At 40.6% G+C, this 26,824-nt stretch overlaps 2 protein-coding genes across 2 annotated transcripts in view; both read left to right on the forward strand.

The window, feature by feature from the left end:
• Nucleotides 1-1,481: 1,481 nt before the first annotated feature.
• Nucleotides 1,482-17,665, forward strand: slc6a3 (solute carrier family 6 member 3). Its single transcript, XM_023430722.2, has 16 exons — nucleotides 1,482-1,774; nucleotides 2,583-2,750; nucleotides 3,151-3,361; nucleotides 4,228-4,359; nucleotides 6,488-6,704; nucleotides 8,160-8,298; nucleotides 8,899-9,033; nucleotides 9,911-10,014; nucleotides 10,781-10,905; nucleotides 11,745-11,857; nucleotides 12,218-12,346; nucleotides 12,508-12,607; nucleotides 14,206-14,306; nucleotides 14,966-15,133; nucleotides 15,299-15,370; nucleotides 15,562-17,665. The coding sequence occupies exons 2-16, from the start codon at nucleotides 2,664-2,666 to the stop codon at nucleotides 15,583-15,585; spliced, it is 1,857 nt and encodes a 618-aa protein (XP_023286490.1). The 5' UTR covers nucleotides 1,482-1,774; nucleotides 2,583-2,663; the 3' UTR covers nucleotides 15,586-17,665.
• Nucleotides 17,666-21,523: 3,858 nt separating this feature from the next.
• Nucleotides 21,524-26,824, forward strand: part of LOC111673072 (uncharacterized) — a 23,583-nt gene continuing 18,282 nt past the window's right edge. The window contains 4 exon segments of the mRNA XM_023430726.2: nucleotides 21,524-22,300; nucleotides 23,145-23,199; nucleotides 26,424-26,500; nucleotides 26,655-26,789. Coding sequence (XP_023286494.2) covers nucleotides 22,014-22,300; nucleotides 23,145-23,199; nucleotides 26,424-26,500; nucleotides 26,655-26,789 — 554 coding nt within the window. The 5' untranslated portion in view covers nucleotides 21,524-22,013.

The raw sequence follows: 26,824 nt of genomic DNA on the forward strand, positions 1-26,824 counted from the left end.
ATTATCTTCAGCACTAAACACTAACCTGTGCTAATTAGCAAACAATAGCATGCTAACATGCTGTTGAACAACTTTAAACCTGCTAAACAGCATGTTAGCATTGCCGTGTTTGCTAATTAGCACAGGCTGGGAGGGGAAGAGTAAGATAAACAAGAAGATTTTAACACAGCAATTAAAGCAAGTGAAAATGTATTTTCAGTATCTGTAACCAGTGAGGTCAGTACAAAAGATTCTGCCGAATACAAACTTTTTTTTGTCATTTAAACTGAGAGATTTCACTGTTTGTGTTTTTGACTGTGCTCTTTTCATTGGTTTGAGGTGGATTGGGACAAATCCACACAGTCCTGTTGATTCAGATTTTTACTGCTAGAAAAATTCTAATACCTAAGGTTGTTTCTATATCATGTAAACTATGATTGCTGCTTATTTAGTCATAAATGTTTCATTCATTTCATTGTGAAAAAGTCACAATGTCAAACCAAGTTTTCAGGGGCTTTAAATGACCAGTTTTCCTTTGTTGCCTCTGAAGACATAATCATCACAAACAACAACCAACTTCTTTGATCATTTGTTGAGGAGTTTGCATTAGTTTGCACTGCCAGCTCTAACACAGTTACACATATCAGCTGAGCCACTTCAACATAAAACTAAGAGAATAAATATAAAGAATAAGTATTAAATATTCCCAGGCAAATAAATCAATAGGATAATATTTCTTAAACAAGAGTTAAAGTTTAACATATTTTCACTCTTCAAACCAAAGTCCAGTAAGATATCTTATAATCCATTTTAATTCATCTTTATTCATTTCATTATAAATTAATTAATTAATTTTAAAATTCTAATCCCAAATCCTGATATAAATTATAAAACAGTATTTTATAACTGATCTATAAAGATATGTCTAAAAACAAAGGAAATGATATCTTCCTTTGTTTTCAAACAAGTCTTTATTGATCCTGAGTTATAGAATATAGTTTTGTAATTTAAATCTTTTTTTTAAATTTTAAAAGGATTAGGAAAGAAAAAAGAACAAACACTGTTTATTAAGGAGGTACTAACATGTCAACTAACTTTAAGCCCCTACCACAGCACTTATCTCCTCTTGCCAAGAAAGATCCGTAGCATGCTCACGTTGTACAGTGTGTCTTTGAATAAAGCATTTGTATCAGGTGGTCAACTGCAGTATTTAACTTGATAATAACTGAAAATGTTTTTTAACATACAGATGTACATTCACACAGAAAGAAAAGTCATCTAGAAAAATAAATCAGGTGAGAAAATGTGCAATGATAGGAGAGAGAGGAGGAGGGACAGAGGGAGGGAGGGTGAGGTGGGAGGGAGGAGAGTGACGGTGATGATGGGGGGGTGGGGGGGGGTTGTTGTTGATTGTTTCTCATATTTCAAGAGTGGTCCCGCAGACAGATCTCCATACCAGACCACAGGGTACTCCAGCCTCTGTGTGTCTGTCACTGGAGCCAAGGAGGGTGGGAGGGCTTTCCTCAACTCATCACATCATAGATTTACCAGTTCCTCTCGTCTTCTTCTGTCATTATCTTCCATCTCCTGTCTCCTGTGACTCACTGCATTTTTTTCTTTCTGTTTTAAATAACATCTTTGCTTTAATCTGGGTCTGAGTCTTAACTTCTCAAGGACGGTCTGCGTCAATATGGTCAGCATCAGTTTGCAGCGCACTGAAGAACACCAGCACAACCGGAATTAAATCGTCCGAACTGACAACTGGAGGAGCGTTTTCACCTGTCATTTTGCAAAGGTGAGTGTCTCACTTCCGAGTAAATGTTTCTCCTTTTGTTGAATATTTGAAGAATTTGGCTGTAACCTATGGTGTTATTTGATGTCTGATGGTGACAGGAAATTAACAGGATAAATGACTGAATTTGGCAACAAAAAAGAATTGTAATAATTTTGTGGAATAACAGGTTTAAATGATGATGTGAAAATGAAAACTAAAGCACAGAATGTACATTATCTATTGTAGAAATTTAAAATGTGTTTATTGCGACCACTTTCTTATACCAAGGAAATAAACTTGGGCCTCTTACTGATACTTTTTCTAATAAAAATCAGAACTAAATCTGGTGAACAACAGGTTGTGGTTAGACAGGGATTGCAGTCGCTGGGCCAAATCTGTGAGCAAAATGGCGATCAACAAGTGTGAAATGAAATGAGCACGCTGCGATGGCCTTGTAGAGACACTCACCCAACCCCCTCGTGTTACCCTCATCCCAGATCCCATCACTCTCCGTTTTTTTTCTCCTCTTGATCTTTCTGTGTTTCATGTAACAATTCTAATCCTGAAAATCACTTTTAAGTATTTGCCACCAGGCTGTGTAACATATTGAAAATTTCATTGACATTTTTATGAAAAATGCTATAATTTGTTACATTACAGCTTTTTTTTCAGTTTTTATTGGTTATTTTTTGAGCACTGTTATGTTGAGTTACCATTGAGGGTTTTTTTTTTTTTTTTTTTTTTTTAAATATTTGCAGCAATAAATAATTTCCCATAAAAGGAAGGAGAAAGCTCTCTTCATGTGTTTTCTGTCCCATTCTGCACTCAGGACTCGTCAGCCGCATCTACCTTCCTTCCTCTTCCACAACTTCTCCCAAGCTTTTCGCTGCCGAAGCTTGTGCACCCCTCCATGCTGACAGAGAGAGTCCCTGTCGGCCTGATGTCCTCGGTTGTAGCCCCGCAAAAACCCACCTCCAACGCCATGGGCCCCAAAGAGGTCAGTGCAGATCCGACACATGTAGTGGATTAATGGCATAAATTTAACCTGATAAAGAAAACCTTATTGACTCACTGTTTGGTGCATTTCCATTTGACTTGCTCTGTCTGGCTCAATCTATTCTTTTGGGTGGGAAAAAGCTAAATTTTCTGGAGGGTAAAATGGATTTCTAGATCTGAAGTGTATATACTATACAGATGACATTAGAAAATGCATAAAATGAAGGTGATAGTTACTGTCTGCCATGTGTGGGAAGTGAGAGAATAATAAGACAGTCATTAAATCATACATATATGTATATGTATATACTTGTACATGTAAATGTGGTCGCTCTGCGGGAGTGTACAGAGAGATGATTCTACTTTGCATCTGACTGATTATGAACTTCACGACCCTTCAGGTGGAGCTGATCCTTGTAAAGGAGCAGAACGGGGTCCAGTTCACCTCCACCACCTTAGTGGCTCCAACCCCGACTCAGACCAACCCCAGTGGGGAGGAGGAGAGAGAGACCTGGGGGAAGAAAATTGACTTCCTCCTGTCGGTCATTGGGTTCGCCGTGGACCTCGCCAATGTCTGGAGATTCCCCTACCTCTGCTACAAGAACGGAGGCGGTGAGAGAGATGAAAGGAGGGGAGGGAAGCTGTTTTTTTTTTTTTTGCCCCAGTGTAAAGGGTCCCCCTGTCTGCTGCACTGAGAGAGGTAGAGGATAGATAGAGAAGGGGGTAAGGAAGCAGAGGAAGGAGGTATAGGAAAGAGGGGTGAAGAAGAGGAAATAAATGGAATTAATTTACACATGCATACTAGATCTTTTCACCTGCATACACCATATGCGTATACATATGCGCGCACGCGCGCGCACACACACACACACACACACACACACACACACACACACTCACGCATACAGTATTTTCACAGGTGTGTATGTTTGCATGTGTGTTTCAGCTCCTTGTCTATGCTGGTCGCTGTTTGTGATTTTTCCAACCCTTTACAGAGATCAAAATAGGGGAAAAACCACCACAGCTGCTCCGAATAGATTAGCTCTAACAATCACTGCCACTAATTATGGCTGTTTAACATAGAGCTCTCATTATGTTTTAAGAGCTGTAAATGATACTGTAGCCGTGGTCGAGGCTGACACCCTGCTCTGGGGACACTGTATGTCCCCAAATCCAACATCCCGTCATATCCATATTTAGAGACAATATTGCTGAGTTTCATTTAGGGCAATTAGCCCAAAATATATTCACATATGGGGCAAGCACAAATTTTTGTGTAGGTTTGAATTATTATGCTGAAAAACTAAATGAAAAATCTGTCTTGAAATAGCATATCAAATAAATTTCCTATCAAATATTGCTTAAGTTTAATTTAGTTAATTAAATAGCTATTAATTAGCTCAATTACATAACCACTATATTAATACAACAGATAATAATAATCAATCTTTTTTGCGAAAACGTGTGTGTGTTTGCAGGTGCTTTCTTGGTGCCATACCTGTTCTTCATGGTGATAGCAGGCATGCCTCTCTTCTACATGGAGCTGGCTCTGGGACAGTATAACAGAGAGGGCGCAGCAGGCGTCTGGAAGATCTGTCCCATATTTAAAGGTAGGAAGTCACTCCACTCACGCATGCACACGTGGAGCACACATTCAAATGCGTTTTGTGTACATCTGTCTGCCCGCCTGCCTGCCTGTCTGTCCGATAGCATACCTCCTTCAATATCTACATGTCTCTCCGTCTGCTTGTCTGCCCACATGCCTGCCTGTCCACATGCCAGTCTCTTTTGTCTGCTCATCTCCGCGCTGAGCAGCGACAGGCATTGTTTATCCTCCCCACAGCATCAGGTTCTGTTGGCACTCAGATGGAAAGCAAATGAAAATTGGGCTTTTAGACTCTTGTCCTGATTGTCCAAATCCTTCTGTCAAACAGTGGCGGAGGAGCACCGGGCTGACACTCTCCCTGGGTACTTTTCAACACATCAATAAGCAAAGCGCAGTTTAGGAGAATGCCACCCGAACGTACACTAATGGAGAAACACACATTAAGACCAATCCACATTTCTGAGCAAAGTCGTTGAGTGAAAATATAATGATACACTTCATGTTTTCATATATTTTACTAGATGTGACTTGTGTGTATTGTGTATTCATCCATCTGCCCTTGCAGTGTATACCCTGCTCTTATATTTACAAAGTTATGGTTTCACTTAAATTCATATTTAACACATTTTCTATAAATTCAGAGATGCATAAGAAATACAGCGTCAAATACGAGCAGACCACGTGTTGCTTCACAGTATGAAGCCATAGCACTGTCTTTTGTTGATCAAGTCCTCGCCGGTCTGAAGGTGGCCCGCAGTGTGTGCATGTTGCTCCATGTGTTTCTGTGTGTGTGTGTGTGTGTGTGTGTGTGTGTGTGTGTGTGTGTGTGTGTGTCTCTGAGCGTGAGCCTCCTGTGTGTGTGAACATGTGCCGTCTGTCAGGGACCACACTGAGTACGTTGACGTTCTAATCACACGCTTCACTCTCTCTCTGTCTCCCAGCAGGGGGATAACAGTAATTATTCAAACACACACATACACATGCCCATATTGACAGTAATTATTCTGATCAACAAGCTGGTTTCCTCTCAGGATCAATGCATTTGAAGAAAAGGACTGAATAAGGGGGGGACGGGGCGAGATGGAGAGATAGCATGGCCGCATGTGGCGCTAATAAGAGGCATCGCTCCCTGGACAAATATCACATCCACATTACAAAGGAATCAATAAGGCACAGTTCTGGTCATGCCTCTTAGCAAAGGTTAACAATTAAATTCAGCCTTAGAAGATTGGACATTGTTTCAGGTTTATAGAAAGGGTAGATGTGTTGATAATTAAGGCATGAAGAGGCAATCTTGAGAAGTTGTGCTGCTTTCTGTGAGACCGCAGGCATGTGTCACAGACTACTGTACTCACACTGAGAGAGAGAGATCGTGCTTTCTGTTGTGCAGGGATCTGTCAGGATGTAGTCCCTGCTCAGCAGAGCCATGCCTTAGTCTGGACTGTATGTCGAATATGTTACTTTTTCTACTGATTCTTAATGGTTTTAACACCTAAAAATAACTAAGATTAGCACTACCACTGTCAAGGATTTGGATATAATTTGGTTCACTGTATCCTGTGTGATGTCATATGGGAAAGGGTGGATGCGGTAGGAAAATGGGAAAAGGTGACTTTGTGGTCGCCTTTTGGTTTGGTCCCTCAAGAAAGACGATAAAATGATTTCATGATCATCTATGTTTCACTAAAACAGGGCAGACAATAGTATTTGTCAGTCTTTTGTATTGTGTTGTGTGCGTCATCCTACTAGGACATCTTCAGTGATGGGAGAAGTATCAGGTCCTTTTCTTAAAAGGACCAAAAATAAAACAATATACAAATAACACCATTATTATAGCTGTTGGAAAAATGTAGTGGAGTAAAACGTACAATATTTCCCTCTGAAATGTAGAAGTATAAAAAAACTGGAAGTACGTAAGAAAAGTACTTAGTCACTTTCCACCGCTGGACAGCTTTACAGTCAAGGAAATCAGCCATGAAAAGCGGTGCTCTGTAATTCAAGGCAGAAGGCACTTATATCTCTCAGGTGCTAATTTGTGCAGTAGGTGCTGTCTGCCACCCCTCCTCCTCACCCTTCCACTCTCTTATCTCTGTCTTTACTTTCGGTATTGATCATTTGTGTTCCCCTCGCAGGCGTGGGCTTTACAGTGATCCTCATTTCACTCTACGTTGGTTTCTACTATAACGTCATCATCTCCTGGGCGCTGTTCTACCTCTTCTCCTCATTCACCGGCGAGCTGCCCTGGGTCCACTGCAACAACACCTGGAACAGTCCTAACTGCTCCGACTGGGCTGACAACAGCTCAGTCAGTGACCTTGACAAGGTCACTCCTGCCCAGGAGTACTTTGAGTGAGTTCAATTTCAGAACTTAAATTTTCCATTCACAACCTATTGTTGTTGAGTTCTTTGGAGCTGCATGCAAACATGGAAACTGCAGTTAAATGCAAACATACTTAATTTATTTCTCCAACTACTTAAACCTTCAGAGGAAGTTTGCTGCAATGCAGTAATGCTATGTAATGCTACAGAGTTGACGCACTCAATCTACAGAATAACTGAAGTTCCTGTAAGTACTATCAGCCCTTTGCCTAGATTTAGTATTGTTCAATTATGAATAATTAAACAAATAATAAAATATTCAGAAATTAACATCAGATGCATTTGCCTCAAAATGGATCCAGTGTTTGGCTGCATTTAGCTCTTGCAGCCTCCCTCCCTGTGCAGCTGACCAGGTGTCTCCTTTTCCAACAAGTGAGGGGTTGTTCTGTTGTGACAGTCGAGGCATGTCATCCATGCTAGCTGAAATGGCAGTGTGCTGTTCACACAGAACCACCTGCAGACAATTTGACCACATCAGCTGAGCACTGGCCGATCTTTTTCAGTCTCATCCTCTGAATTTATCTGAATCAAGGCGCCAACAGTGTTCAGTGATTTTATAGGTGTCATATTGGACTTCTTTCGAATGTAATATAAAAGTGCTTTTTCAAATCTGTCTCCTTTTATTGCCATAATGTTTTCCTGTCTTGGCAGGCTGTCATGATCTTTGAGACCTTTTGATTTACTATAACGTAAAATTTTGCAGCATTTGCAACACATGCGCAAACACTTAATGTAGTATCTGCTGCATCTGGCGATATTTCCTGGTTTCTCACGTGTCACTGATGAACACCAGGTACTCAGCTTTCAACAAGGCTAGGCATTGATTGTTCATCCAACATTATGCAGGATCCACATCCAGGTGCATAGCTTAACCGATGCCGTGAATAATAATGTATTTCAGGTAGGCTGCGTAGGCACTGTCATTTGAAGAACCTTGACATATGAATTCTGAAAGCATCTAGAATCCTTTAATTCAGGTTAATCTATAAATGTCTCTTGGTGAGACTCAAAGTGACTTCAGCAGGACTCAGGTCTTAGTTTCTTTCTTCGTCACTATGTCTTCTACCTCTGCCAAGCTTTGCCTTCAGTCTCGTGTGCATCAGTCTTGTTCCTAGAGGATGCCTCCTGCAATCAGAACAGTAGCTGGCGCCTTGGCACTTACCTTACAGCTTCTTAGATATTGGCTGCAATCTTCAGCACAGTCCTACTGAGGGTACTTGTCTCAACAACTGGTATAGTGTTATCATGTAACAGGTTCTTAAGCTAGGTCTTGGTATATGGTACAATGTTTACAATATTCCTGAACTGCTCCGTTTGGTCTTTGACAAATGAGTTTATAATGGGGAGAATATACTAAATACAAGACCTTTAGATATACTGTAAACAGTGGACTCAGGAGATGTCGTTGTTCTTGCCTTTCCTTAGACGAGGGGTGCTCCACATCCAGGACAGTAATGGTATTGATGACCTGGGTCGTCCGCGCTGGCAGTTGACTTCCTGTCTGGCTGTGGTGATTGTTCTGCTCTACTTCAGTCTCTGGAAGGGAGTCAAGACCTCTGGCAAGGTAGGAAATGACATATAAGTCACTTTAAGCTATGCTGTTACTTTAAAGGAGCCATTTGTAAGTTCTGCTATTGCTGCATATCCAGCGTTAACATTGACAGCTCTTTACTTACCAGTCTAAAAGAAACGTTGCATGTTCAGCATCAAACTTCATTCCCTTACTCGCCAACAGCTATTTCCAGCGGTGGACAGCAACGCCAACGTTCACTATCGTCTCTTATCACATCTTTCCTTCTACTGAAGTTAGCACGCTAACCAGCTAGCCCTGGCCCGTCTTGTCACCAATCTGTAATGCTGCTCAGAGGAGGTATTATAACGCAAAGATGGCCAAAGCTCATGTCAAGCGATAATCACCACCACTCGAAATCACACTCTGTGACAGAGAAAACATGCAAATAGACCCTTTAAGGTTATGTGTGATGAGGAAATAATACGTCTTCAAGTCCAGTTTAAAACCACTAAAAAGTTTAAGACCACCGTATATGTATGTACAGCATAAATATGTATTTTCACTCTAACTTGCACGTATTCATGTGTGCGTGGCCTTCTTTCCTCGTGTGCGGCTATCCTCTGTGTGTGTGACGCGTGCGACCCTGATCAGGTTGTGTGGATCACAGCCACCATGCCCTATGTGGTCTTGACTGTGCTGCTGCTCCGCGGAGTCACTCTGCCCGGAGCCATCGATGGCATTAAGGCCTACCTCTCTGTGGACTTCCTGAGACTCTGTGACGCCAAGGTGAGGGGGGGGGGGCACAAGTGAGGTGAGAGTGGTGGGGGTAGCAGGAGAAGAAGTGGAAGCGGCATGGGGGGGAAAACAGTGGCTGAAAGGCACTTTAAAGCAAAGCTTTGACATTTTAACTTTATCACTTTATATGTAAGTGTGTGATGTGCAATAGAAAGTAAGCATAGGGTAACATGATTGCATTTAGAAATTGGTGGCAGTGATAAATCAGTGGCAGAGGGTACATTTTATCCTCATAAACTCTTGACAGTTATTAACCAAAAACACTATCCACTCTCAAATTGAGCCTTTTTTTTATTGTTATCAACAGGGCTGAATGTGAATAGCCTGAATGGGGTTAATACATAACATCTGAGAAATGTTAACTGTCACTCTCCTTCACTGTATCCTGTAGACCAATATGGAAAAGGAATTAAACACACTGGTTTACAATGAGAAGTTAAAGAGGGATCTCCTCAGGCTGTAAAAAAAAAAAAAAAAAATGTGAGAAAATTGTTGGTGTAACAGTCTCTAATATTTTCCTTAACTGTGACACCCGCTATCACAGCTTATAACAATATCTTATTTACGTTAATAGCAGGCACCGAGGAGCTCAATAAGTAACCATGCAGGACTAAAGGACTCAGTTATGGAGAAAGCGAGAGAAAGCAAGGAGGAGAGAGATAGAGAGATGCATGGCAGCAATTGGAGAATTAGATTAGATAGATGCATGGAGCAGTAATTTGCAAAATTACCCCCCATATTCACAAGCGTCTTTCATCTACTGCCGTTGAATGAGTTTCCTGCAATTATCCCTAATAATGGCTTTTTTCCTCTCCTGTGCCTTTTGTTTGCCGCTTCACACAAGTGAGCTTGTTCTGTCGCTCCCCAGGTCTGGATTGAGGCAGCGACACAGATCTGTTTCTCGCTGGGAGTGGGGTTTGGTGTGCTAATTGCCTTTTCCAGCTACAACAAATTCAGCAACAACTGTTACAGGTAAACACACACAGGGAGGAGAGGCAGGACAGAGGACAGGGAGTGGCTTCTACAGACACACACACATACACACACACACACACACACACACACACACACGTGCAACATAAGCAGGTGAATTACAATAACCTTTGAAGCTCCTTGAAACCCGCTATGTCTTTGACACCATGCTGTGCGACAGACAGCAGTAACACCAATCAAAACTGTCGCACTCTTTGAAAATCATCAGCATCCCACGGGAGGCTTTTATCTCCTTTTTTTTGCCTTATTTAATGTTTCTGATAACTGACACATGACACCGTCCACCTTGAGGATTCCTCCTTTTTGTTTTCGGACATTGACAAAAGCGTAGATTTCGCCAGCTCTCCTCTTTCTGACATACTTTGAGAAAAGCTCTGTCCTTATTTAACACCCACCAACTTATTTATTTGTTAACTTCCTGTATTTACCGAACCATTTTTACAGTTGCGGGACGCTAGACCCCATATCCCAAAAGAAATCGGGACGACAGATTGCTGCTGGTCTGTTACATAACAGATAAGACATTGACCAACTGATTGACATAATCATCCATAAACTCTATCCAGTCACTCTAAACTACGTCGCCACCCAGATTCATTGCAGCAGGCCAGCATTATTATGTAGTCGCTGGCTAGTCAATAATGCACATATTGACTGTGTGATGGCAGATGACTGGCTAATGAACTGTTGCATTTTTGGACTGTTCTCTTATTTTTCTCCATCGTATCTGATTTTATGAATCCAGAGACGCCATCATCACCAGCTCCATCAACTCTTTAACCAGCTTCTTCTCCGGCTTCGTGGTCTTCTCCTTCCTTGGTTACATGTCCCATAAACACAACGTGGCCCTGGACAAAGTTGCCAGAGATGGTATGATGTTATTTGTCTGTGTTTGTAATGTGGTTTTTGTATCATCATCAATTCATTATATCATCAAGTTAAGGCTTTCCATTCAGCTTTCGGAAATTAATGATGAGATACAATGTATTAAAAATGGAGCTCAATCAATTGGTTAAACAGAACAGTGTTTGTTGCTGGAAAATTTCCCCTGAGCTCATTTAAGCCGTATCTCGTCGCTCTTTGTATTTTTGACTACGAGCCTAACCTACTTTTGTAGCTTCTCTGCACGTGTCAGTCATGTGCTATGGGAAACAGGAGAGTGGAAGGTATATTGTGATAGGTTGTTGATTTTGGGTTACCTACATCAGCCTACCTTTAGCATTAGTCCATGACTGTGGTTATTAAGTGACCCTGCAAACAGCTGACGGTGGAATTGTCAATGCCAGAAGAGTAGAAGCAGTATCATGTGCATCATTCTTTAATTACTCTAAGAGTCAGCAATATTTAAGATGGGCTACTTTCAGTTGCCAGCACTGAAATCAATGGAGAAAACCCAGTGTGAATTCAGTAACTGGGTGTAAATTCCACCATTCCTGTTGGTGGTACTGGGTTGCTGTGTTGCTTATACATCAATTAAAACTAATCATGGTTTCCAACATTTCTTCATTCTTCATTCATTTTTTTGTTTTTTTTTGTTTTGTTTTTTTACAACATTTATCTTATATCTAATCTTAAACTATACTTTTCACTTTTTATTGATCTATTTTTGAGGTGACTTTTAGGGCTGCTTTCATCTTAAATGCTCCAAATGCTACTGCGTTTTTTTTCTTCTGTTTTTCTACTTTAATAGTGATTTTCTTGTATCGTAGGTGCTGGGTTGGTGTTTGTCATTTACCCAGAAGCCATTGCAACATTACCTGGGTCATCAGTGTGGGCAGTTATCTTCTTCATCATGTTGTTGACACTGGGCATTGACAGTGCTGTGAGTATGTGCCCACCCACACACACACACACACACACACACACACACACACACACACACACACACATAGACTCACTTATACACCAGTTTTTTTTTTTCTATCAGATAACACGTGACTATGCCAAGGCAGATTGATGATGATGATAATGATGATGTCATATCTTTGTTATGTTATACCTCAGGTGTTTGTGGGTATTCATAATCATTTATTAATTATACATTTAAATTACATTTACTTTGCTGTTGTTGTGTCTTGGAGCTGCAGTCGAGCTATTACACAGCACACAAATCCAGTGACTCAGCAGCTCAGCTCTCACTGACTTTGAGTTTTTCTTCTAACTCTTGTGTCTTGTCTTGTAGATGGGCGGGATGGAGTCGGTGATCACAGGGCTGATCGATGAATTCAAATTCCTCCACAAGCACAGGGAGCTGTTCACCCTCTTCATTGTTGTTGCCACTTTTCTCATCTCCCTCTTCTGTGTGACAAATGTAAGCATCATCCTGGTCGCGCTAATCAAAGGTGGACAAATGTAAATGCAATGAACTGTATAATCAGAGTTAATTCTGTCTGTTCTTACTGTAACTTGTATGATAAAATTATTATATATAATAGAAAATCTTATCTTATACTCATCCCTCTGTCTTTCCAGGGTGGGATGTATGTGTTCACTCTGCTGGACCACTTTGCAGCAGGAACATCGATTCTCTTTGGAGTGCTCATTGAAGCCATCGGCATCGCGTGGTTCTATGGTGAGAAAGATGGACGGGAGAGAAGAGGAAGGAAAAAACAGATGATCCATGTTTTCATGGCCCACAAAGCTGATGTTTTATTAGGGCTTTTGATGAGAAATCTGTTGGTGTAGGTGTTCTGTGCCTCCATACAACATATTGCTATTAGACAAAAGGATACTGCAGCTAGAAGGTCTATTCCCGCTAATGGTTTTGACCTCTTCAGTCTCTGGCCAGGTCTTTGTGCATGTATTGTTAAGGTACAATGATATACTGTAGCTATGGTGCTTGTGAGAGCTCAGTGAGGTTTGACTGCTGCCAGTGTTAGTTATCCATGTGTTAATTCAGCAGTGGTGAGGCACCACATAAAGAAAAGTGCAGCTGGGGAACAGACGCTTCCCATTTATCATGGGCAGGAGTCAGCTATCTATTAGCTAGATTGTAGATAGTTGTGGGTGGCAAGTTTCTAGCCTGATTCTTCTGACACTGTATTTGACATCCGTTTACCATCATCTCCACAGTGCTGTGTATGTTTTTAGGTTACATTCCTCTAACTCACTGTGTCTCTGTAAATCAGTGTTTATTTCTGCATGAGATAAGATCATTTTCTTTGGAGTGATGATTTTTTCTGCATCATACCTGAAATCTTTCAGCACAACATGGACGAAATCCTCTAGTTGTGTAGTAGTTGTAGTAACCCCTGTCTGTACTGCACAGCCTGGTGACCTCTTATGGTCACTAAGACAACTAACACGTTACTATAGTATTATCTGTTTGGATTCTCCTCAGGGGCTGTAGAGTCTGTGTGTTTTTGTAAATTAATGGCTGAAGACCAATGGCGTTACTGACAGATGTTTATTTTTGCATATATTCTCACCCTCTGCACCACTAGCAGAAAAAAAAAATTCATTGCGTGTGAAAACCTGACCCCCATTCTGAAACATCAGCCGGCACAAACTATTATAAAGGCAATCTAAAAGGTCAGGGAAAACAGTTGACCTGAACTTCTGTATTGAGTTTCTTGTCTCATGTCTCCTGAACCTGACTGTAGAGAGATCCATAAAGGGCTAAATACTAACCAGGCCGCAGGCAGTAGGGGGTCAGCATATTGCCCCACTTTGGTGGGTCCCGACCTTGGCAAGGCAGATAAATCAAGCCTAAGGCTTCACTGGGCCTTTTTCCCCTTCCTCTTAACTGTGACAGGAACCCTTGACCCCTGGCCACTGTGGTCTTTCGTTCTGCTGTCCACTACAGAAGTACATTTAGCTGTGCTGAATACCTGCTCGTCAGTCTGGATATTTTCCTCTGCAGTGAGATATGCCCTCTAGGCAGGAGGGTACAAGAGAAAATGTAGAGCCAGTTTTAAGAGAGAAAGGAAAATGGTGATATGGTGCAAATGCTGCAGAAGCTTATTACAATTGGCTCCGCAGAGTGACTTAAGTTTCTGCAAATGTTAAATTGTTGATTGCATTATAATCATCTATTGGTTTCTGTATGGGGAACTTTTTTAAACCTATGAATAGGGGCCACATTCAAAATGTGTATATATTTAAGTACTTGATATCCTCTGCTGGAAACATACCAAACAGAAGAGATGTGAATATTTCCATGTGTTTCAGGAGTGGATCGTTTCAGTGATGACATTGAGGAGATGATTGGCCAGCGACCAGGCAGGTACTGGAGGCTGTGCTGGAAGTTTGTCAGCCCCTGCTTCCTCCTGGTGAGTCCTACCTTTTGAACCCTAACAAGAGAGAGATAAGATAAGATATGATAAGATAATATGCAGTGTTACAGCAGCAAATTGGACAGTACAAAAGAAATGCAAACTGAAAATATCATATACTGAAAAATAACAAAAGATAAATAATGTAGTATAGCAGGATAAATGAGATTGAATCGAGACTGTGATTTTAAACCAAAAAAAAATCACCAATTATCTCACGTTGACCCCAAACCATCTTTCTACCGACGGCCCTGGCTACTTAGTCAGGTCAAGTTCATAGAGAACGCGAGTTAAGTAAACCACACCTCCTGCTCCTCAATTGCTCCCAGGGCACCTGAGGTATATAACCCCTATATAACACAGTTATAACTCTGGTGCAAAAGGAGACACATCATAGAGGGCATTCTTACCTAATGCCTGAACTACACTCTCAAGATAAGTAAAGGAGAACACTCAAGAAAATTCTCTTGAACCTCTGATTTGAGGGAGGAAGCTTCTCCACTGTTCCACAACCACAGAATGAATGAACACGTGGCATGGCGTCCATCACGCACTCATCCCATGCCGCGCTATGCAGATCATATGACTTCATTTGCTTTCCCCTTTGAACAGATGGCTTTTCGAGTGCTTTGTATTCATAACATTTCCTCCCATAGTTTATGGTGGTGGTGAGTTTTGCCACGTTCAACCCTCCGAACTACGGCTCCTACATGTTTCCTCCGTGGGCCAACATGGTGGGGTGGTGTCTGGCTATCTCCTCAATGTCCATGGTGCCTCTCTATGCCATCTACAAACTCTGCACTCTGCCTGGAAAGTTTTGCGATGTAAGTCTGAGCTACCTCTTCTTGGCAGCCAAAATGAGGTGAAATGATTCACATAAAAGTTCATCTTTGTTTGTGCTCATGTTTGGTTCCCTATGTCATGATGGAGCCCTCTCATTTAAGATCAAGTACAGTGTTCTGTTCTCTTCTTTCTCTCTGCTGTAACAGAGGCTGGCTTATGCCATCACCCCAGAGACAGAGCATCATTTGGTCGACAACGGGGAGGTTCGGCAGTTCACTGTAAGCGTTGACTCAAACATGATTTATTATAATCTCAAACATCACATCTCTGCTGGTTTTACACAAATATGCATATTTAATATTCCTCTGACTACTATCCCATTGAAATCAAATTTAACCTTTATGACTGTGCCGTAGAATAGTACTTGTTTTATTTCATGGGCATATTTTTTTTTTTTTTTTCCCCACAGCTGCATCACTGGTTGGTGGTCTGAGACCTACAGAGAGAGAGAGAGAGAGAGAGAGAAAGAGAGTGATAGAGAGAGAAAGAGTGAGAGAGAGAAAATGAGAGTATGGACATTGGGTGGATGAATGCATGCACAGCAAAGGCCTGAAGAGCTAAGAGGAAGAGAGAAACAGCCATTTAAATTGATCAGTGTTGGTGGCGGTGGTGGTTGTGGGAGCTGTTTAAAAGTGCCGAAGGAAAAAAAAAAAAAAAAAAACCCATAGAAAATGTAGTGTTCTTTAATTTCAACAGTGGATGTGTGAAGCTGTGCATTGACCCTCTCCACCATTGTGTCGACACTGGTGAATGGGATTCAGTCAAACAGGTCATGTGGTGTTTCAGCCTGCTACTTCCATAAATAGGAAATAAAAAAAAAAATGTCACCTTGAAGGCATGCCGTGTAACTTCTAGCCTGTTGGTTAGCTTCACTTTGCTCTTGTAACAGTGTGAAACCCATTCTTAGATTTTCTTGTATTACCCATTCATAACAAGGAGCAGTGAAAGCCACAGGTGTGGAAGGATACAGACTGGTTCACCATGGCATTTCTTGGGGGTGAGAACTTAGACTACAATTTTGTTAATGTACATGAGGCGTAGACGTTGAGGTGCTACACATAACAATAGGAAGTTTTGTTTTATTTCATTTTTGATTATGTTTGATTAGTTAATGACATTAGCAGTAGACAGCTTTTTATTTATTTTTTTAAATTATTTTCATATAGTTATTCTGGATTAAGACTGAGCAGACATCTACTGAATGCCATACGTGTTACTGAATCCCAGTCCATTTTTCATTTGTGTAATTATTTATTCACTTGCTCTTCTTAAAGACTGTTATGATTTTATGTCACAGACTTCTGTAAGCTTTGAAAAAAAAAGACACTTACTTTTGTTTACATCAAAATAATTTAAAGGAAAGAACGGCTGCTACATCAGTAGACCAAAATGACATCATTTGAATAAATTAAAACCATGTCTGGCTCCATTTTTTGTTTTCATAAACACAAAGGACTCATCAGTTACAAATCAATAGAATTGATTGTCTGAAAATAAAAGTCACTTCCTCTTGCTGTGTCCCTGCATTTAGTTACATTGGATGGACAAACAGAAACACAATCCTTTTAAAAAATAATAACGTGGGTCCTAAAATTAAAAAAAAAAACATACTTGAACTGAACTGTCACTGATACAGTTTAAAATTTCTGAGGTGCACATAATCAGACTGAAATAGTTTGAAACAGCTGGAGCCCTTTCAACCTAATAAGTGAACAAAAACTCCACTCAGCTTCTACACTGAAAACACAGCATCATCAGCCAGGCCGCTGATTTAATCAACCAAAGACGAAAATGAACTCAGAAATTCAGATATCACGTCCTCATATGAGAATATTTTATTTACTTTATTTAATCAGTAGACCACTTGATTGTTAACTTTATCATACCAGGTTTATCTTTCTCCCCCATTATAACAAAATAGTGCCAATGCAAATTTTCCTTTTATTTTTATATAATTGGAGATTTGTTGCCTGTTTTTTTTTCCCCCTCCCCCTCAGAGTTTCAGGTTGTGATTAGGAAGCTATGACTGTCACATTTCCTCCAGAAAGCATAAAGCTTTAATTTTACCGTTTACAGACTCTTATTCAGTATTTCAAGACTGTTTAAAACGCTGCTTTTTATTGAACTGCAAATGAATAGTGTGTAATGTAATATATGAAGTAATTAAAGTTATATATCTGTGTAAGTAAATGTAATGTAGAGGGGCTTGTATTGTATTGTATTGTATGATATTTAATAACAAGACCAACAAGATAATACAGTATATGGAGATTATTGCTTTGTTACTGTGAAGTTGATACATATTAGCCTTAATGACCTTGATGAGAATTACATGGAAAATCCATATAAACTCTTTCTGTTTGATCAGAAACTATAAAACCCTTCTCACCTTGTGGTACATGTAACAAACTGAAGGGTTAATTATGTCCCAAATTGTATGCCTGTGCTGCTGTACTGTGCCTTGTGGTGTATGACATTGTTTTGTACTGTCAAATAAAGTACGATGAATTCAATTATTACATTTAAAATGCACAATCCGCCAACCCCCTTTCTTGCTCTGTTTTATATTATAATTAAATTAATATTCTCTGTGCCACTTTCAAGCCCTTTCTCTTTAGCACTCCACTAGTTTTTATGGAAGGTCAAAACTGCCTCCTTGCACTTTTGGCATCAAGTCATTTAGCCAAAAAGATTAAAAATTAAAATACCAGTTGTTGTTCCTGGGGATATTTCATCACTGTGCTTACATTTTGGCAGTTGCATGAAGTTTTAACATTTTCTATGATCACATGATTCATGTTGCTGAGTCACTGTACACTACTCCTCACTGTTTAATTAGATACTAATAAACAAAGCTATTATTGTGAAATTAAATGACATATCACTTACATTCAATCACATTCTACCATTGCCCTTACACCATTAAAAAAAATGGTGTACTTTCCCAGTGGCTGTATTTTCACAGTTTTCTCTAGCAGCTGTAGAAACATATTAGTCTGTTAATCATAAGCAGCAGAAATGTCAGGGTTCCTCTTTAACGCTTGCAGTGACAAAATGAATAAAGTCAATAATAAATAATGATCCCTCATAATGTTTGCTTCAATATTCCAAAATGAGACATTGGTCGTCGAGCCTCCAAACAGATCAATGTGCACGTCCACTGCCTAAATACATAGAGCACAGATAAGGAAACATCAGCACAGCCCTAACAAGATCAGGAGTTTCCTATAATTGTTGTGAGATTCTTCAAGAATGGTCAGCATGACCCTGAATCAACAGTGTTCATTACAGAAACCAGAGAGTCAAAACAAACTGTCTCAGGGACAGTCCACACACACACACACACACACACACATAAGAGCCAATATCCTCAGCAGACAACATCTGAAGATGATTGCTGTCTAAAAAGCTTTGGGGTATATTGACATTTGTTCTCAACGGTAGCTGCTCTGACCACCACACTTGAGTTAAATTTTTTCTTTTTTTTTTTTTACAAGGTTTATTCACTATTGACCTGTTGCAAAAAGCAATCAGTCATATTTACTGAGGACAGGGCAGTCTAACCTCCCGTTGTGCATGTAGGTGTAGCTATATATTTGTGGGTTTATTCAGTAGTTACTTATTATAGGTTATTTTGTCACAGGAAAAGGCAGAAATACTTTGTGGATAAAATGTGTGTGTCATCTCTGTCATTTCCCCCTATTTCATCCCTGACCAAGCACATGATCTCCACACCATTTGTCCCTGTGCACACTGCAGCTGGGGAGAGGGAGTTATTGCAGCAACAAATACATTTTATTTGTAGTTCAATTTTAATTCACATTACTTTAAATGATAAGGTTTCCAAACATAAATAAAACGTTTTTTTTCTCCATCACATTTGTATTCCACAACAATTACCCACTCAACAAGCCTCTAACGTTGGCACACGGCAGCGTTACAGTAGAAGAGATGAGAGATAAGCTGAAAATGTCACATTAGCATTAAGCTACATTCACAGAGTAAATATTGTTGAATATGTTACTTTACAACTGAGTCTACAACCCCATTGTCAGTGTGTGGCAGTAAACCTGTTGATGGGTGGGGTGGGGGGGTGGGGGGTTCTTAATAAACCTAAATGTGCGTTTGTTGATGTCACCTTACCTCTGTTCGTTCACACTCGCAAAGAGCTGTGACAGATGTTAGCTGTGTGGTTTCCCAAATGTTGTGAAGCTGGGACAATTGCAAAGCAATTTTGGTGGCCATGCAAGGATAGAGTTTAAAAGGTGCCATTATCACATCCAATAACCAACAGCAATTATGTATAATTTCATGTCTTGCCACTGGTGTTGAGACTGAAAGGATATACACAAGGAGAAGGGGAAGGGAAAGGCATTTTCTTATTTGTATTTGTGATTTTGGCTTTATCTTGGCATTGTGCAAAAGAGAATGCACACCATTAACATCGGAAGCACCGGCTTTGACTGAAATATCTCTGGATCCTCAATACTGAGAATGAAAGAGCAGATGATATAGTGATCACTGGATACTCTGGGTAGTGATAGGCATGTGTTTAGAGAAAGAGATAGGACAGCAGGAGAGCTAAGGTTCAAACTTATTTCTCAATTGTGTGGGACGGTCAAGTGTGAGCTGTTGTTTGTTGCACACTGCCTTCTGCTGGTGAAACAAAGGCACTGCGTATCACTCTGAATCATCACACCATCGCCACAGTTGCCATGTTCATACAACTCCCCGGATGCCTTAGTCCATGAAGAGAACACCTCTTTGGCACAAGGTGGAAAGTGAGAGCTCAATGTGAACAAATTCTAAAATCCTCACTTCATGTCCTTTCTACTGTGGGATGTTTAAAAGCCCTATAGAAAAAAAGAAAAATTTACATTTTAAAACATATCAAAAACTGCGTATAAAGTCACATACAATCAGCTAGCAACTGAACTCAAATCTTCAAACTGAACAACACATACTGTATATAAGAACGAAATCCCGCAATAACACTTGAACCTAGTGTGAGCACGTTGTCACATCTAAACCTTTATACCCCCATGTCTCCTGTCACGCTCGACTCCAAGGCTAAACACTATAAAAACACAATAAAATATATACATTAGTTTAGCATCAGCAGCCTTCTGTTCATTAATGTCTTTTCAGCTGTGTGTCTTTAAAACTGCCCCTTTAAAAGCATGACTGCAACTTGTACATAACATAGGTAACGGCAAGTTTTCTCATGTATTCACATATTTTGTAAGATTTGAGAATTTGTTCAATATTTAAATAATTAGTCTGATAAATAAAATTATAATCCACATCATTTACTATAGCACCATCCGGTGGCTTCAAGAGTGAATTGCATCTAAAGAATAGTATACAGTAGTTAGACTCTGCAGTAGTATGGTAATGCATAGAGTGGGGTGCACCTTTGCAGTAGGCCTATAGGCGACTCTATTGCTTGGCAGAACTGCTTTATGTGACAGTAAGCCAGAGAGCAATAATTAATGCATATTATATACTTTTTATATTATATTACATCTACTATATACAGTGGGGTTCCAAAAGTCTGAGACCACAGTCCCCACTGTATATCTATTATTACATTAAGTTCATTTGGCCTCTGCTGACCTTATCGTTGGTACAGCCACCAAGTAGGCTGCGCCCCAGTGGAGCAGTAATTCTCAGGTCTATTGCTGCTGCTGATGAAATAGGTCCTGTACAATAAGGTGAAAGAGGAGGGGGAAAAGAGTAAGGAGAGGTTTTACCTCTGGCTCCATACAGCAGCTGACAAAACTCACACACATCAAACTGTGGGCATATAGTGTTTCAGTATAGTATATAGTGGGGGAAATCTTTGCATGCCTTTACAAAAATTTGGATTGAAGAATTAAGTAATACTGCTATCAATATACTACTACTACTACTACACTATTACTACTATACTACTATTTAATCCAGACATTTATATGATGAATTCCTCTGGCTTTTAATTGGCTGAGCATGAAACGTGCCACTTGACAATAATGTGCAAAAGGACATGGAGTACAGATGTCCCTGTTGTTGCGCAACACAATTGTAGTACACAAAACAAACATGTTTTTTGTCCCACTTTCGGGATGTCACCGGCAACCCGACTTTCCAATTGGTCTCTTGATGCCCAATTAACTTTCTCACATGAGCGTGTTTTACACCTTTTAAGTGTTTCATGTTTACTTTCTTGTCTCCTCTCACAAAGGTCGTCGTTCATCTTTGCGTATGTTTCCCGCACAGTGATAATCTGCATTTAATCAAATAAGTCTGTTTTCCACTCATCGGTTAATGATTGAAAACATGCTGATTACGACTGTGTGAGGTCCCTGGTAATCGGTGAGAGAACAGCGGCGTGTTCCCATAGATACATCCCAACAGATGAGCTCCCATGATGCTCAGCCTTACATCGTGGGGGGAAACTACACAGACCCATTTGGCTTTCACCATCACCTGCTGCGTATCGCGCGCACACGAAGCGTGCAACTCCGCACCGTTTTCCTTTGCACGCGGGTTGAGATCCTGCAAAACTTGTGGATAGTTGACAGTTATAACGCTGGATCACAACAGCAGTTACATGCACGTGGGTCCATTTACTTCCTCTTTAATCCGTGAATAGCACCTGGTCCCGGACGCTCTTCTATCCAAAACGCTGACCTCCTTGAAGATCTGCGCGCCGCGTTCAGCACCACTCAACCCCTCAAACATTTGGCCGGGATGGGCCAGCTCTAATGTCATTATAATGGCCAATAAGCTTTTGTCTTGCAGTTGGGATCAACCTGTTGTGAGATTATTATAACAAAGACCTCTCTCCGTCGCGCGCCAGCCTGCCGATTACGCACAAGGATGAGCTCGGAGAAGCCAAACTTTCTGTCACAGCCGGTCGTGAAGAACATTTTCATGTTCCGGAACGGCGACCCGTACTATGAGGCTCGTCGGATAGTGATCAACCACAAGAGGGTGTCCAACTTTGAGACTTTGCTGAGAGAGGTGACCGGTGGGATAAAAGCCCCGTTTGGAGCGGTGAGAAATATCTACACACCGAGAGGAGGCCACAAGGTGGACTGTATGGAGAGCCTGCAGAGCGGGGAGCAGTACGTCGCTGCTGGGAGGGAGAGATTCAAAAAGCTGGAGTAAGAGATAACTACAGTAACTACTTTCAAATGTGTTTTTCTCAAAAACTTAACAATAATGCATCAATGCGTAAATACTGCTCCATGACACACCTGTCTGTTCAGTTTTAAGACAGGTGTGGGTTATTCTAGCCTGCAGGAGAGCATGTCGGTCAGTTGTAATTACTGTTAATTGTAAGTAGCCTAATTAAAATCTCAGCTGAAATATATTGCACACTCTAACTTCCTTCCACAGTCAATGTTGTCAATCAGCCACCGTCTAGGCCTTCATACAACAGGCCTATATACAATTAGTCACTTATAGTCAGACATGTTGAGGAGTCATGGTCTTCAAATTTATGTGAGTGGACAGAGTCACAGCATGAGGCAGATGAGCTCAGCACTGCAGAGAGGTGTGCTCTGCCTAAAAAAAGGTGGGCTTACAGATAGGGCAGGTAATGAGATTTGTGCAGTCAGTTATTCATAGAATACAGTGGGGAGGTATTCTGGAGACATGAAGTTTGTTTGCTTTCATCATGTTCTTTGACATAAGTGTTTTGTTTTAAATAGACAGGCCCAGGGGAAAGATACAGGTTACTGTACTTTACCTGTACATCCTGAATATATGATGTACTTCCGTTTTCATCGTCCGACTGTACCCCTGTGAAAAATGTGTTTGAATGCAACAGATGATAAATACATGAATATTATATTCACCAAAACTGTTCACATTTAATTCCAATAAATATGTTTAAAACAAGGAACTACACAATAGATATTCTGCTTTAGCTGATGAGAGCATGAATAATTTTTATCAGTGTGCTGTGAATGATTAACTTAACTTCACTTTATCATTTATCTGCAGTTACCAACAGATTGGCTCTAGAAAGAGGAGGATGCTGCAGACTCTTCCAATGCAGGTAAGGAGAAAGGTCCTGCCATCTTTCAGTTTTTCTGAAAGCTCTTCCTGTTATGAAGTCAGTTGGGAAAAGGTAAGTTCCTGTTGAATGCCACAAAACGCCTGGGCTCAAGATATTCTGAGGCAGTGTTGTGCAAGCAGGGTGAGTACGCAGCAGCCATAGCAGTGCCTGCAATTCCCAATCGTTCTGATCTTTGGCATCATTTGAACACAATCGGCAGAGATGGAACCTGTTTACATAATTTACATAGTCTTGTTAGTCATCCAGATAGTCCTGGAGTGCAGTGGATCTTTATCTGCACTAGATCCTTTAGTTAAAAAACACACATTGGAACATATTTCTCAATTTCATATTTCTTAATTTCTAGTTGTATAAGTGACGGTTCAGCAACCGCATGACAACGTATACCTTCATCACAGACACATTGTTTTAACTGTGTTTATTTTATTGCATTCACTTTAAATTTAGTTTTGGAGATTAATGAAACCCTTCAGCGGCTATGTTTTCAACATAGCAGGGTTTCAGTTACAATATCCTTACTCAATCCAACTCTTCAACATTTGAAACTGCCACTAAATGCAAGATACATGAGGATTTGGGAAGATCACCTCTGCGCTCTTGCCCCCACCCACAGTGTAAAGGTTTTAGAAAGATCATTTAAGCAAGGTGTAATGTTCAGCATTCCTCCCCATTGTTCTCTGTGAAGAATCACTTTGTTGTTGTCTCAGTGGCCATGAATTATTAACTTATGGTTCATAATCATCCCTCCGATCAATGCATCTTTAATCACCAGCTATGAAGTCACGGCCAAAACAAGAGCGGCTTAAAGTCAGGTTCATCTCTTTTCAAAGTCAACTGCGAGGTCCTCTTTCCAAATGAGAGTTGAGTTTTTTTTTTTGTGATAAAGTTTATTCTCTGGAAGTGTAATACACTTAATATACCAAACCTTATTAACTCCGCTCCCTCATGGGGACAGTATGGCAAAAACAAATCGGTGGAAAATTTTGACGTACTAACTTTAGCCAGAGAGAACAAGGGGTCAAAGGTCTTTGTCAGGATACCCCGTATTTTCATGTCTGGCCTTGAGGTCAGAGCCTCCGAATCATTTGCTGTATGTGCATCCCACCTCTCTCTCTCTCTCTCTCTCTCTCTCTCCACTGTAACATGTTAATCATGAAGAGAATCAGGAATTTCTCTCCATGCTCTTGATTTTGTCTTATCACCTACCAGCAAGAAGCTTTTTTTCATCACAGAAAAAACCTTAGGGACTTGCTGTTGCTGCCGTGATTGGCGAGCATAAAAAGAACCCCTTTAGTTTACAAGGACCATGCTTCCCCCTGGCCTGCCCCACTTAACCTGGCTGATTGTGTCGATAATGAAGAGAACTCTTAGCGGTCTGGATGCTTGGCAAATTCTTTTTTTTTTTTTTTTTTTCGTATTGATTTTGGGTTGAACTAATTAAGTTGGAAGGTCACTACCTTCAATGAACCAATCTGTGTGTGACTCGTTTTGACCGTAGCTCCGCGGGATGCACCTTCAATATATCACAAAAGAGACCTTACTCTTGTTATTACATTTCCCTTTCCACCTTGAAATTAGTGTTTTTGTCACTCTGTGTTTGATTGGATTTGCTTTCGAGGACCCACTTCAAGCAGTGCTCAAACCTTCTGCTTTTCGTAAACAGATGTAAGTGCACCAGTTGAGTATTTAAGTGAGCTGGAAATTGGTCATAGTGATTTCCACCAGCAGGCAAACTGCAGAACCTTGTTATACGCAAAATCCTTACATCAGAAATAAAGCAGGTAGATTCATTAACTTCGCTGGATCTACCGGCTGCACTCTGTCGATGGAATCGAGTGATATGTATTAAAAGTGAAAGGTGTTTCCTTGGTCTTGGTTTCCTGATAACGGTGCTATACGTTTGATTTGACTTATTAAAGCTGTGTATGCTCAGCATTAGTTGTGTTGTTTGCCAAATGGGAGCTGAGTGGGCTTTTTCCCACTTTACGATAAAAGATCACGTGTTGATTAAAAAATAAAAAATAATCACCGCCGATAGAAAAACAAACCCGGTACTTGTAATAGCTCCCAGGGGACTGATTCATGCCTTGCCCCTGCTTGTTTCTGTTTGTACCTGGTTACCAGCTGTGTGGTTTACACTACTCTTCGTGCTTTGGAGCATACATTAAAGGTAAAAGGTTAAAATGGAAGTGCAATTCTATTTTTTTTTTTAACTGGCAGTTTTTTCAGGTTTTGATTATTTCAGCAAATATGTGAATTAAAATGCATTTGAATGTTTTCTGATCTGTGTTATTTGTGCAGTTTAAAGCCGGAGACATGGGGCTTAAGCTCTATCACAAGAGCCTTATGCACGGTCACTGGCGTACCCCTGAATATGTCCAACACCTTGTTTTTTTTAAGCTTTTTTTTTTTTTGATTCTACTTCTGACCTTCACACCTCTGTTACCAGGGCGCTCTCACAGATCCCTCGGAGGACTTTTAACATGCCTCCTCCCTTATCTCTTTCTCTCATAGGATCCAAATCTCAGTCTTGGAGTCACAGTGGGTTACCAGGTGTTATGGGAGAGGACCTGCAGAGCTCAGTCTTTGCAACCTCACAACCTCAAAGGATCTCAGAGAGATCAGGCTTTCGCTGTCACAGAGATGAGAGACAGATTCTTTCAGCGATTACAATAGCTCTTTCTCTTTGGCTTTAGGGGGTAAAAGCTTTTGATGTCAAACAAGACTGTTTTCTTGTAGTGTTAACTGACACTTTTTGCAGCAAAAGGACAGAAAAAAAAAATACCCTAAAAAAGAGCGGATGGATTTAAAGAAGACTATACATATTTTTTACAATAAAGAAATAACGCCACATCAAACTGCTGCCACCCTTTGCCCCTCCGATTGTTCAAGCACCTCTACCTCTAGAGGATGTACAGTATCAGCCCTGTTTACTGCCCTGTCATGGGCAGCTATATTTAGGAGCTGTATTGAGCTTAAATGTTGTCCTTACCAACTGGAATATCAATATTGACTCCAGTGTTAGCATCGGTCCCTAAAGCAAAAGTCCCTAAATGTTCGCACAGGTCTGTTTTTCTGAGCCTCCACTGGGAAACAAGAGCTGTCCTTAAATCCCAGCAGGGCATACTGATCTGCTAACAAACTTTCTAAGCGTCCGTAGGTTCATGACGTATTTATTCATCTTTCTTATCCTTCTTTTTCAGGCCAAACCGCTGCCACAAAATCGAATCATTGTGTCAGCTCGGTTCCTGAAACCCATCAAGGAGCCATGTACGATATTGTAAGTTCAGGTTCCCATATTTCACACTAACCATTTTACCACAATCCTGACCTTTTAATTTTGCCTACAGAGTTTTTAGATTCGCTTATATACGCTGTGTTTTCAGTATACAATAGTGTAACTGCCAACCATCATAAGTGTTTTCTTCACTTAGCGTGGTAGCAAATGGCGACATCTTAAACCCCGCGATGAGGCTGCTGATCCACCAGAGGATGCTGGGCCAGTTTGACAAGATACTAGAGATGATCACAGAAAAGATGGGTTTGAGAGTCCTGGGAGGTGTTCGAAGGTACCACCTAAAGAAGTGCACACACTTGACACCCC

Source organism: Seriola lalandi, unplaced genomic scaffold (assembly GCF_002814215.2).
Source record: "Seriola lalandi dorsalis isolate HSWRI2012SDOR001 ecotype SW California unplaced genomic scaffold, Sedor1 jcf7180002054910, whole genome shotgun sequence".
Lineage (NCBI taxonomy): Eukaryota > Metazoa > Chordata > Actinopteri > Carangiformes > Carangidae > Seriola > Seriola lalandi.